At 31.8% G+C, this 14,562-nt stretch overlaps 1 protein-coding gene across 1 annotated transcript in view; it reads right to left on the bottom strand.

Annotated features, from left to right (window-relative positions):
* Positions 1-14,562, bottom strand: part of LOC124360525 (RNA-binding protein 33-like) — a 53,972-nt gene that overhangs the window by 28,287 nt on the left and 11,123 nt on the right. Inside the window, exons 5-9 of the mRNA XM_046814224.1 lie at positions 14,302-14,338; positions 12,798-12,989; positions 12,442-12,651; positions 8,409-8,482; positions 8,199-8,324 (exon numbers count right to left, since the gene is read on the bottom strand). Of these exons, the coding sequence (XP_046670180.1) occupies positions 8,199-8,324; positions 8,409-8,482; positions 12,442-12,651; positions 12,798-12,989; positions 14,302-14,338 (639 nt within the window). The remainder of the gene's footprint in view (positions 1-8,198; positions 8,325-8,408; positions 8,483-12,441; positions 12,652-12,797; positions 12,990-14,301; positions 14,339-14,562) is intronic.

Below are 14,562 nucleotides of genomic sequence, written 5' to 3'. Positions count from 1 at the left end.
TAGGTAGGACAAATTGTACATCAAATTAATTGGAATGTTTTGCAGTTTAATTGTATTGAGTAATAATGCTTAAAAATTACACAGTGATATTATAAAGTTGTAACACAAAATGTTTGTTTGCCGTTTCTGCTCGCCCACGTCGACAGAATGCAAAGTAACAGGATTTGGTCTTCTACTTTTAATGCAGGAAATTTTGTTTGTAAAACTGTTTGCCTAGACCACTGCGTTCAGAATTTCTTCCTCAACAAGACCATTTGCTTCAAACATCTGTTTATTACTATATTGTCCAAAGAAAACATCCATTACAAGCACGGATAGCGGCATTTCTGTAATGTCCAACGACTGGTTTTGACTAGTTGCTAGTATTTATTAATTTTTTATTTTATTATAGACTTGTGAATGTATCAAGTGACATCAAAGTGTTCATAATGACATTTGTCGTCAAGTGGTGTAATGGTGAATGTAAAAATGTGATTTTTGTGAACACGCAAAATGTTTTCTATTTTTGTACAAAAATTAAAATTGTTTTTGGAAATTGGAATGTTTTTACGTTTTGCAAAAACCTTTGGATAAATTTTGTATATTTTGAAAAATTACAACTTTTTTTATCATGAAGCTTTACTTAGGAATTTGTTTTGTTTACTTTTCTTTTTTTCATTCGTAATACTGAAAAAACCTAAATAAAGATACAAAATAGATCCAATTGCATGTAAATGTTCTGTGCAATTTAATGAAAAAGAAAATAGATAGTTTAGTATTACCCAGAAACCACTATTTTTGGAAGAGTTTTTTTTTCAGGGGACTTAAAAACCTATATTATAAGAAAAGACGCACTTTATTTGACTTGTTATGAAAATTACACATCATTACAGTACTTGTTTTCTGCCTCCTAAAAGGAAGCGATATCTACTATTTGTTATTAGGCTTTATAAGTACATAAATACATATGTACATATTATTGCCTGGATAGAAAAAGTTAAAGTTAACATTTAAGAGCGTTCACATGATCTGAGCTTGAATTTAGATACTGTTTTGAGAAATATTTTTCTCTTTTCACCAGAAATGCGGGGTGGGGATCCAACTTCATCTACGTCGGAAAAGTTTGGATTATCTGGAACATGATCTGAGTTCAGGGAAGTACCAATCGGAAATGCCCCTGGCTGTCAGTACAGGCTTGAGTGGCGCCTCGGCGCTATCCCGTACTTCTGGTAAAAAAGAAAAACATCCCTCGAGATAGTACCAAATTTAAGCTCAGATCACGTGAGAGCTCATAAAGGTTTAACTTTGGTACTACTAATAACATATTCATTATAACCTAATCTAAAAGTACTCATATCACATATAATAACAAGAAGTATATAGGGACAGAGTGGCCTCCTTCTCGCCGACATTGCTTTCCTTGGGAGGCAGAAAACAAGAACAGATCCTCAGAATGACATGCAATTTTTATAGTACGTCAAATAAGGTTTGCTCTTTCCAATAATGTAGTTTTTTAGGTCCTCAGTAAGAAAAACTTCCAAAAATAGTGGCCTCCGGATAATACCAAAGTACCAGAAACTATATAATAGTATATACTTTACTTGAATAATAAACATTCCACATGGGTTTGTACGGTGATGTGCACAAATAGCAACATAGTGCCTGTATTACAAGAATTTAAACAGCCAGATCCAGGGTTAAAATAGTATTACCACACCTCTTGTAATATTTTAATAAATTGCTAGTCAAACTCTAGTTCTAAACCAGCAACTGTACTCAATTAAACTATTCTGGTTATTTCAATAGAATTGATCTTAGAAATACAGATGCACAATCAAATTTTTAATTAAATGTAAATATTACCTTCAGCATAATTTTACTGAATTAATGACAGATTCCATATGGTTATTAAAAATACAAATAATATGATCTATCAAGTTAACAAACAAAGGAATTGTTTATTCTACAAACTCTGAAATATTTTAAACTATAAATGCATGGCTCTATTAATTTAATTAAGCTGTTCTGTGTCTCGTTCCACGATGCAAGTGTTTTCAGCTCCCTTTAACACCTATATTAAAGTTTTTAGAAATGATACTTTGGCATTCTGTGATTGCGGAGTATTTCAAAACTAAAATTACTGAGTTTCAAACAAATTTTCATAACAAGGCATTAGGTCAAGCTTTACCTTTATAATCTGTTCCCAACAATATGTACAAGACAAATAAATTCATACTTATTCATTCCCTCTTGTTCATATTATATCAACCTGACTACATCCCTCAGCGGCAGGACCAGTTGTTACTAAAATCAATAATTTGTTATTAAATGATCTCTCATGTTATGGAGCTCAAAGCTGTGCTGCTATGGATAAATAAGGTAGTAGACTCTCTTATTTAAACAAAGCAATTTTCTTGAAGAGCTTTGGTACAACAGCATAAATAGAACTTATTCTACATTATTCTGCTGTGTTCTAGATCAAAAAAACTGTTTCACCCTTTGACAAACTGCATTCAAACAGCAATCTGGTTGCCTTAGTTTTTAGTCTGGCAAGCACATGTGTAACATAAAATCATTTGACCATGTTGCTCCATCCTCCTCAGCAGCATTTTATAACCCTGTAGAGCCTATGTTCCCATATATTGAATCTTTATCTGTCCCAATTGTCATAGCCATTGAGCAGATGGACTATTTAGATTGCTGCAACTTATTTTATACTGCTTTTTTATTTTAAGATTTTGCCAACTTTTTTGGTCTGATGGCCAGAGTACTATTCATTCTTTGTTTGTTATGAACACTTGTAATAACAAATACAGACCTTTTCACAAGTGTGGTGCATGAACCTGAACTAAGATAAGTGGCAAACATGGCTACAAGCGTCGAATGATAGTATAAAAGTTGGTTGTTAACCATGGGTACTTATGATAATTTACTTAACATCATAAACAGATTTATGTTTTTTATGAAATAAATCTATGAGATTACTTAAAGTATTTAATAATTACGATTTCATAATTTGCTTTTAAAGAAGAAAAAAATATATCCACTGATCACAATTTGATTATCTGTAATCAACTCTATTGTGCTTTAATTTTATAAAAATATAACATTTAAATAATTATTGCAGTTAAAAGTTGTAATATTAGCACTTGAAAAGAAAAGTATGTTTGGGAAGTGGTTGGTATTTGTTGTCTCAATGCAGCTGTTACTGTTTGGCAGAATTACAAGCTGTTTATCTTTTGTTTTCTTCAGTGATTGATAATTTGTGTGTTTAGAATTGTAATTATTTGGTAAGGTTATAATTTTACTAAACTGAAAACTGGGTATTGAAGTAAAGAGAGACAAATATTCTAATCCCAGGAGCTAGGGAAGGTGTGGTCTTCATAAAGAAGAATATTTATGGCCATTTTGAATATAAAACCAAGGTATGATACATTTTTGCTATTTTAAACCTTCATACTCTAAACCATGATCATGGATACATAAATAAAGAAATATTACACTAATTTCATTTCAAAGTATTTTTGTTTATTTATAATTAAAACATAAACTGTTGTTACATTCTTACAATAATGTGATATATAAACAAATGTGGCATTTTGTGCATATGTGTTTCTATTTTCTTTCAAGCAATATAAAAATTATGAAGATAAGTTAACATGCATGAGATTGCACCTGAAGGAACTTGCAGGAATTTGGGGTACTTTGGGATTATACCGACCACACCCAGACATGAATCGTTATTTGACATTTTGCTTCTACTGATTACTAGATTAGCGTAGAACAATATTTCGTCAATATAAAACAGGAATTGTCTTATCGCAAACCCCTCCCCATCCTCAGACAGAGGTCAAAGTCGAGCAGTCTAGTAGATAACGTGATTGCAGAGTCTCGCCGCCCGTTCAGCTAGCGCGTCGCTTTGTTGTACTTCCGTGTTTTACCTCTACATTTCTCCAAAAACAAAAATTCAATAAAAACAAACATTACCAAACTAAAACTAAACTCTTTATTGAAAAAACACTCTAAACTTGTTTTTATTCTTGATCACACTCCGCCACCCAAAATGCGAGTGCCTCCGGCCATCTTCGTGCCCCGCACTGATGTCAACGAAAGAAAAACATCCCTCGAGATAGTACCTATCAGTAAAATATCAAATTCTAGAGGGTCTGATCAGAAATATAAATTGAATTGTAATGGAAAGGCAATTATGTACCGTGCAGAAAACTTAAATAATCATGTGATGCCGCGCGGCCTGCCGTAATCGGGATTCTCGAGAAAGATAAGATAACAGCGACAACAATACCGATCACAATACCTGGAAATGCTTGTAAGTTTGTAATTTTGTAATTAAAGAGTTGTTTTTTCGTTCTATCATGTTTGTTTCCTATAAATTTGTATTTTTGTGTTCTTCATACTGGTGTGGTCGGTATAATCCCAAAGTACCAAATTTGGTAATATTTTTATGAATAAAATTATTAGCAGATTGGAAGCTTGCCCTTTCTCAAAAATGTTTTCATATACACTTGACATTTGATGGTTTTTTTGCCCATCTTGTTTTTAAAATATTAAACATTTTGAGTCCCCTGTACCCACCCAGGTAATTTTAAAGGGCAACAATTTTAAACTATAAATGCATCATTAATTCATAATACATTTAAATTCCATTATGCATGTTATTCTTTTATTATACACATTTTCTTTTTAAGCATAAAAATGTGTTATTTAAATGCTCAAAAAATCACATGTGGTTAAAATTTGGGTTCACATTGTACTGTACTTTTATAATCTTATGTGCAGATTATTGAAATTAGTATATTTTGAGAAAAAGTTATTCAAATTAGTCTCACTTCTTTACAACAAAATGTTTCATTTAGAAAAAGTTACAACTAACAATAAAGTTAAGCAACTCAAGTTGCCCTTCCATGACCTCTCGTCGCATGTACAATGAGAGTGTAATCTATCTTGTGTTAACACAAAAAGCTCACCTGAAGCATTTTTGGTTCTTTCTGATATCACTCATCACAACTGGTAAGTCATTATGATTTTTTATCTACTTTAAAAAATACCTTTGCCAAAAATGTGGACTCAGCCCCATTAATTGCTTAACCCTACATCGGGTGCTAAACGGAGTTTTCCTCCGTGTATTTTTTATTATTAAAAATAGTACTACTTTTCTGATGTTGGCAGTCGTTTCCCACAGTGTACTTCACAAGCATCTTTCGGGGAAGCGAAACAATAGCCTCTCGCTTATCTTTGTCAAAATCTGTCAGTATGAGGTCTACTTCCGTGCGAGACTGGACGATTCCTCCGTGAGCACCCGATGTTGTTTTTGTAGTGCTTGGACGAAATCTCCGTGAGCGCCTTATTGGGTTTACTTTTTATGGAGTAATAATTCGTGTGCGCCTAAATATGTGACCTGTGATGGTTTTTTTTTAAGTTTCACAATATATTTTATTTGAATTTTGTGAAATGGAGAATGAAGACGAGAGACTTGTCAGTACAGTTCCCGTGTGCTAGAGAACATTTCAGTACTGTTTATGGAGTGAACATTGTCGTTATAAGAACCAGAAGGAAAATGTTTTGAAACTTTGTGTAATGTGTAAAAAAAGTTTTAATAAAGATTAAATTTTGATTTCAGAGTAATAATTGACAATACAATTGTATAATATCTGAAGAATTGAAGTAAGTTGTTTTTGTAAGAAGTTAAAAACTAAGTTAATTTCCAAATATTATTACAGTAGGTTAAACATTTTTACAATTGATTGCATTATTCCTTAAAATTAATCATGTTGTTACTGTACAATAACATTTTTTAAGATTTTGAATTTCTTATTTGGAAAATTCATTACATAAGAGTAATTTTTATTTAATTTCTAAAAATGAATATATTACATTGTAATTAAATCAGTATGAATATTTAAACAAATAAAAACAGTTTAAACGACTATGATATCCATTTTTCGCTAACCTGGAGGAAACCTCCGTGAGCGCCTGATGGTGTTTCTAATTTTAAGCGCCTGATGGAGGGTTAAGCATATGAACTTAATATCAATTGATGCAACAGTTTTATAACATAATGAACGAAAATTGTGAGTTTTCATTCAGTTATTACTATTTTGGTTCATTAAACTAAAAAATCATCATACCGGATAATATTAAATTCTTACAAGTAAGTAATTAACAGAACTGTCCGGACAGTGACCTGTATTTTGGCAAAGACATACGTCCTTTTAAAACTAACAAAAATAACTTACTTGTTGCATCATGTGATCATCAAAAGAGCCATGAACCCTCCATATGACCTTAATTTGCACATGTTCTGTTTCTGTGGAGCACAACAGTCCAGACAGTGGCCCCTCATATAGTGTCTTAACTCTGCCACTTTCACTGTGCTCTCTGGCATCAGTATATACAGTTAAAACGTAAATACAAATATTCTTTGAATAGTTTTATTATGAAAAACAATACATTTTTACAACGGAAAGTGTAAGAGTCAACACAGATAATCTACACTATTTACAGCTCCTCAATCCTACCTGTAACCTTCACAGTTTACAATCTTTCGTAGTATATGTCCAAGCTTCGTTCAATGCATAGGCCTGGCTCTCCATCACATGCCCTACAAACAAACTTTGTCTCTGACATTTAACGGTCCTACCAGCTAATATGTCTATTAATAAAAAATAACAAAAAGAACAAAGAATTAAAAAGATATATTCAATTGATCATTTTTTTGATTATATTGTTTTTCTGACCACCGCATTTTCAGACCAAACTGAAGTGTCAGAAAGTAATTATACTAGTCTGAAATAACCTTAACCCTCTAAGTGGCAAGCGACGTCTGAGACGTTCTATTTACGCCGCCGTGACGTGGCAAGCGACGTCTTAGAAGTCGCTTCACATTGCCGCTTATTGCTAGGCAACCGATAATTATTTTTACGCCTAGTTTGCACAGTTGCGTTCACCACTAAATTTCAAATACATTTCATATAGTATCATCAACATCACGATGAAATAATCAATGGTACTAACTGAAATAATCCTAAGTTTTCTCCCGCGGTCTGTGGCAAAACTAGCTGAGTAGGCCTACATGACTGTTTCGTTTCTCTTGGCTTGTACATATAGCTATATATTTTCTTTATTATTATAACATTGTCTATCTTTTTGGTTTGTAATAAATTTGGCATTGTTTTTACGATCTTGTGTTAGTTTGTTTATTCACTGTTTCCTGGTACCAAATTTCATTTTCAAGTTTGATCACAAACAAAAAACTAAAAATAATAATTTACTGTAATAAACTGATCTGGTAGATCTGTAGAAAAACTCTTTCTCTTCAAAATAAAATATAGTATGCAAAGATTCTACAGCATTTAGGTTGTTTTTTACCAGTTTCAACAAAACAATTTTTTTTGCTATTTTGCAAAAAAAATTTATTTTTTATTTTTTCATTTATTTTATTTATTTTTTTATAATTTTCAAACTTTTTCCTTTGGTATTTGTAGGTAATTATTGTTTCTACCTTTGGTATGTAATGGATTTTCTGTAACTATGTTTTTATTATTTTTTACAAAGTGTCAAAGTTACAATTTTAGTTCAGTCAATCAACATTTTTTGGTTTTTCACATGATAAGTCCAATTCAGGTTTCAAGAAATCATTTTATTTTGTCATAATATGAAAATTCAACTCTTTCTGAAGAATTCAGTATGCAACATGACTAAGATAGAGTAAAAAATATATTTTTGGTGAATTTCTAAAAAATTCTCTGCAAAGTGGCCAAAAAGAGCTTGCCACTGTGGAAGTTTAGCATTGCCACTTCTAGGGTTAAAGAGTTTCAGGGCTCTACCATAAGAATGCAGCATGTAAAAGATGACCTAAAGAGCACTGTAACCTACGTAATAAAACTGTCTGGACAGTGCAATGCAGTTTTGGCAAGGGATGAAGCACTGTCAAGACAAAATAGCAGCAAACATGTTAAACTTTATTTCATTGGATAGTAGTTACTGTATGGCTGAAATATTTCAAAAAGATTACTGAATCCTACCAACATCACTATCATATTGTTGTATGAAAAATATTGTATCCAACAACCAGTTGCATTAAGCTCTAAGGATATAAGTTAAGAAAATATGGTGCAAAGAAAGTACTCTGAATACTCAATGTGTAAAAAGATGAAGGAATCTGTTTTAAAGATATTACACAATAATGGATAAATGCATACCTGTGGTTGTTGAGGAGGAGTGTAGATCTGCATGTTCTGGTACTGAACAGGAGGCCCAGGGGGGTGTTGGGGTGGGAACGGAGGCTTCCCCATGTGGTGAGGCATTGGTGGTCCCATCCAGTTATCCTGCAGATCAAGCCAATCTGTAGCTAACTATATATAGTAATATTTGATCACATAATCATATTTCAAAATAAATGATAAGTTTACCTGGTTTGCAGGAGAAGGAAAAGATTCACAGCCGGGGGGAGGAGGCAGCCTCTCATTGTCCCAGACTGGCTGAGCTGCAACATTGTTCAAACAAATTTGTTAAGTATCTTCTATATGATATACATAGACAGTTATAGTACAAGACACATCATTGTAAGCCTGGCCATATAGGCAGTAACACCATAAGAGAAGAAGTGGGGCACACCCCACTTCTTTCCTTATGGTGTTGCCACATTTTCATATCAAATGATTCTTAGTATGATCCGATGCAGTGATGTCTTGCTTTGTTCTAGTTGTTTACATCCATTTTGTTCTTCAGCGTTTGATTATTTGTCATGGTTTAATTATTGTTTTGCTCACGTTCTGTGTCTTAGTGGAAACACAAGTCAATTTAACCCTTATAACGTCAGTATATCTTTTCACGACTTCCAGCAAACGGCACAATATTAAAAAAAAAATTTTTAAATGTGTAAAGTTCATTTTTATTTTTACTTTCTATAATTATGGTAAGTATAAAAAAGTAAAAATTTTAAAATTATCTTGTACGTACATATATTTATGGGACATTATATTGTAGATATAAATAAAGTCAAAATAAAAGGCACACAAAATTTTATTAGCTAAACTATAAACATTACCAGACAATTATATAAATTACACTTGTGATAAATATAAAAAAGAAATGCATGATTGTAAATATACAACTAACCTAATAGTGTTCTTTTATATAAACAGAAAACACGACGAAGGAAACCGACTCAGCAATGGTTAGACACACACTACCTGAATCCAAACTGCAAACAAAAGCACACGCGCTGTACGGCGTCTGTGCCGTGTGGCGGGGAGAGTGTCTAGACACCGCGTCTATTGTTTCAAACAATGTAACGCGACAGCTATATTTTGACGCTTGACATAGGTCAATAACCCACACACATGGTTGACACATACCGTTAGTGACATTGATCGGATTTAAAAGAAACTTAAATTTGCTATAGACGCAGTTTTGTGTCGATGCGCCATTCCGCGTCTTTACCGTTTGGAGATAGTTTGTCTATGCGCCATACGGCGTCTGTGACGTTATAAGGGTTAAGTTGTGAAGGTAAAGGATTAAGGAAGATACATAAGCAGTAATGATTGCTCGATTGTTGAATTCAATCGATTATCCCATAACTAGTTATTCTTTCTTTACAGCTGGCAACATCATGCCATAATCCAGGCTTGCATTGATATAGCTTGTACTATTAATAGTAAGATGGTTAGGTCCTTCTAGCAAAATATATTTAAAAATATATCAAACATGATTTAAATAACAGAACGAGAATTAATTGGGTTAGACTTGGGTTTCATTTGTCTCAGGAAACCAACAGAGATATTCAATAAGCTGGAATATTAATATACTTTCATTTCAAATTTTATAAAAACTAACAAAATGTCTTTTATTCATACAAATATTTGTTGGAGACATAAAGTGACTTAATACTTTCACCGTTTATTAAAAGTACTACTGCTTGCATGTACTTCACACTACTAAAAATTCTAAGGTTTCATATGAACACTTTTTTCCTCACAGCTTTGTTAAAATATAAATGTTTTGTATTCTGTTGGGATCAGATGAAAAATAACTGAAAAAAGAAATTTTTTATTTTAAATTAATGAAAATATAAATTTAATATAGTTGCATAATATAGTTATTTTCTCAGTAGTTTTTATACAATTTTAACAAATCATGAGATCATTTAAAAACATGATAAATTATATTAAGAGAATAATACAAACTTGTTTTCTATTTCCCATGCACTAACGTGGAGGTGTAGTATTGATCAATGTCTACCAACCATTTTCTAAACTACAAAATAAACTATTTCTGCAAAACAAAATAATAGTTTCATATAAATTTAAATGACAAAATATAAGATTTACATTAATTTTATTAACTGCTGAGATCTAATCTATTTTGTGTGTTTTATAATGATAAATACAATAGTTCAATAGATAGTTAAAATTGTAAATATTTATTATGAAAAAACATACAAACATTGTAACTTGGAAAAATGTAAATGTAAGTTATAAATCATATAAGTTAAAATTAGGAATTAAACTTTTATTTATTTTAATTTTTACAAAGAGCAATAAATAAGTATTAACAAATACTTTTGTTAGTTGAATTGATTTTATGATTGATTTTATCTATTGATAATACATAATATCTGCAGTCAGAATATTACTATCCAGTCACTCCTAAATATGCCATGTACTGGCTAATTACATTTAATCTTAAGTTAACCCTTTGAGGTCTCATTAAAAATCGTATCAACTGTCCCCAGGTTGTATTTAGTTTCTGATATATTACAACTTTTTTACATTATAGAAACCAAATGTTTTAAATAATTCTTTCTGTAATATTTTTTATTTTTACAAAGGAAAATTAATAATTCCAAAGGAGCCTATACATCTATAAAAATATTTTGTTTATGTTTATAGGTAATAATTTGTAATGTATAAAAATAAAATATCAAATTGAAAAAAGTAATATTTATTTCACACACATAAACAATAGACCAAAATTGCATCAATAAAAGTATAATAGTACTAGAATACCATTAGGGACATGTTTTTACACCTGTGTATTTGAAGTTTGTTTGGGTATGATCGTTTTCCTCACCAGGGATCCAACTTACATTGTAATTGTTTATTTGGTCTAGGCCTACTTTGAGTAACATTTCTAACTCTTCCTCTTAGCCTACTAGTTCTTAACCTAAGATTACCTCTGTTACTTACATCTCCTTGTCCTATTTCTACCACATTCTCTACAAATTATTCAATTTCTTCTTAATTGTTCCTATCTAAAGTTTCTAACCCATACAATTTATTTTCGTCTTGGTTATTCCCATTTACTACAAAGTTTTCAGAATAAATTTCACTCTGATTAGATTCAACATCACTACCCCAGTCTTCCTCAATAATTTATTGCTCATTTTGAATACTAATATCACTGTAAACACTATCAATATTGTTTAGTTCATTTAATATTTCATCATCATCAATGAAACTTCTAGTAGGATCGGTCATGTTTACAAACACAACACGAGTGCAGACGACGTCTGAGATGATGTTCTATTTTTCATTTTCAGTGCCTCTTGTATCATTAGTAAAAATCAAAGAAGTATTCATTTAACACAAATAGAAGTCCAAAGTATCCAATAACCCAAATGTTGAACAGCAATAGATATGAAAAAATCGGCAACAATATCTGGTCGACCTATAGTTGATGAGCTAGTGTTCTGCGGAAATACTGCGGTCGACCTATAGACGACAGCCGGGCTCAAGGGGTTAACCCAATGACTACCAATTAAATTCAAATATTTTTACCCCCGGGTACCGAATTGATTTTTGATTTTGCAAAGCATATCATTGTGTGGGTGCTTACAGTCAATTAAAAACATTAAAATACCATATAGCAAGTTAAAATTGTATTTTATTACATTACATTTTAAGTATTTAGTTGTCTAGCAACAGTTGGATTTATACCAGATCTACCACTAAAAATAAAATTATGTGGATCATTTGTTTGCCCTTGGCGACTCCGAAGATTAAGAGTTAAGCCTTGTCACATAATTTCCTCAAATTTCTTCATCACCACTTTCACTAAAACTTTCATCATCAAAGTTACCATCACTCACTTATTTTTACCTTTATTGAGTATGTTCTCCACAAAGTTACTATAACTCAGAAAAGAAGTGATCTTGCCGCAATACCATTTCAGATGCCAACTAATCAAAACAATCAACAGATGAAACAGTAAACAACAATCGATTTTGAGCGAGTCAACCAGTTTCAAAATCAAACATGCTATATTTAACACAACATCGATGTAATAGTATAGACAAATGCCAACATAATCGATATCAAGAATATATTTTGATTCCAAAATTACGAACTTGTAATGATAGGTAGTGCCCGTCTTCGGTAGTCTATGGGTTAATACAAAACAAGCGTTACAATCTAAATACCTTACGTTTTCATTAAAACTTACACTGATGCATGCCACCACGGAAGTGAGGATTGACATGTATCTTATGGCCAGGAGGTGGAGCCTGTGGTCGCCTCATAGGACCAAAGCTTCCTCGCATCATGGGAACCCGCTGGATGGGGCCTAGTCGCCCACGTATACTACCCTTGCCACCTCGTTGCATGGGCCCTCCACGCCGCACTCCTGAGCTTGGCACTGGTGTCTTCACATTATCTAAATAATCAAATTTAGATATGTTAAAGCGTTTTTACTTAAAACAAAATACTTTAGGAAGATCTAATGAATGCAAAAAGCACCCCATCACAATCTTGTAGTTAGTAAAAATTCTACTCAACTTGACAGATTTGTTAGATACATACCTAAAGAGTCTGGGATTTCATTTATTGATTTTCCACTACTGACACCTTTCAGTGATATTATGTTGGTCCGTTCGGTCTTGAACCGACTGCCCCGCCCATCTGACTCCTCTTCATCACTCTCCCCTCCTAAAGCTACTATGCTGCTTGTAGACGATGTCACACCTATTCCTGGCTCTCCCCTACCATTAGTATCTGAAATTGGAAAACAAATACATAAGTTCACTTTCAAACTCAGAAGTATGAATTCCATAAGTTAGAACTACAATTTATTTTAAATAAAATGATAAATGGCATAAACGAACATTTGAGTGGCCTTGTTATATGATATCATCATAAGTCGACTACTTTCCAAATACCACTTTAGTATTAGTGTCCGAATTTAATTTATTTGTAACATAATTAATGAATAAAATAAGATAATGAGTAAAATAGATATTTTTATAGCAAAAATTTACATTTTGTTACTACTAAAGAATATTGACTTTACACTAAACACACGTCACTAAATAGAGAAGAACCTGCACTACATTGAGTAACTAAATAAACCACAGTAAACTATTAAATAATAATCATGTTTTGGGCACAGAATTAAATAGTATTTCATGTATTTATTATTGTAATGAAACATTTAAAACTTGTCCTAATTTGTATTAATAACCTAGGTGTAATTTTTCAAATGTCTTGTTTTTAGCTTTATACTTGTTGTTCTATGTTACTATGTATTGCATCTCAGGATCAACTAAATTGATTATTGAAATTTAACAGCCCAATGAAGAGAATATTGCATAATACAAATATTGTGTATGGTGTAAACAAATTGAGTAAAGTCATATGAGATTTCAACATGTTACATTTTTATTCATAGAGTACAAATAAAAAATGGCAAGAGTGAAAAGTCAATGTTAAAAGTCTGTTACAAGTTTTGAGATCAGTACCCTTCTTAGCTCACCATAACTTTTATTATTTGAACACAACTATGAAACCAAACTTAATGAATAAAAATATAAATGTATTATGTGACAAGATATCTCAAGAACAATTTCAACCGTAGACTTTAAATTTTGCTATGAAAATTCATTTCTACATAGACAAGCACAAGTTCTACAATGGTGCATGTCCACCAATGGAGTTTAGTGTGTCATTTTTGTATAGATTTCTTTTCTGTTTGGTTGTATGTCTGTGTATCTGTCCGCAAAACATCTCTAGGATGAAATGGGCTATAGAGCAATTGTTTGTTGCAACAGGTTCCCACAATATAGGAATTTGAATATCTACTAAGTTATTATTACAGAAAAATCTAAATTGTTACTACTTCAAAAATATGTTTGTGCAACAAAACAATATTATCACTTTTAATTTGGCCTTGGAACATAATATTTTTAATAAAGTTCGTACTATAAATGTCAAATTTGATGAGGTACTAATACCTAAATAATACAGCCCCTAGAGAATAAAAAGAGAATATTTTGCCTTTGATATTATTATTTTTGAAAATGTAACTTACTTGAATCAACTGTCATTGTGGAAGTTTCTGGCCATGCCTGAAACAGAGATAATAAATAATAATGTGATAATATATAATAATAAGAGATAATAATAATAATGTTCAATTAAATTGGACACTATTTCTTCTTAATATTGCTTCCTTAACACATCTTAGTTCGAGGAGGTCTTTAACTCTTCTCTCAAATAGTTTTTCACAAGAGTCTCAGGTGAAATTATATGGTATATGCAAGAAGTACCGGGCATGTTGATAATAATTTTG

Source organism: Homalodisca vitripennis, chromosome 4, assembly GCF_021130785.1.
Source record: "Homalodisca vitripennis isolate AUS2020 chromosome 4, UT_GWSS_2.1, whole genome shotgun sequence".
Classification (NCBI taxonomy): domain Eukaryota; kingdom Metazoa; phylum Arthropoda; class Insecta; order Hemiptera; family Cicadellidae; genus Homalodisca; species Homalodisca vitripennis.
The sequence above is the reverse complement of the archived record's forward strand: the minus strand, read 5'-3'. Positions and strand labels throughout refer to the sequence as shown.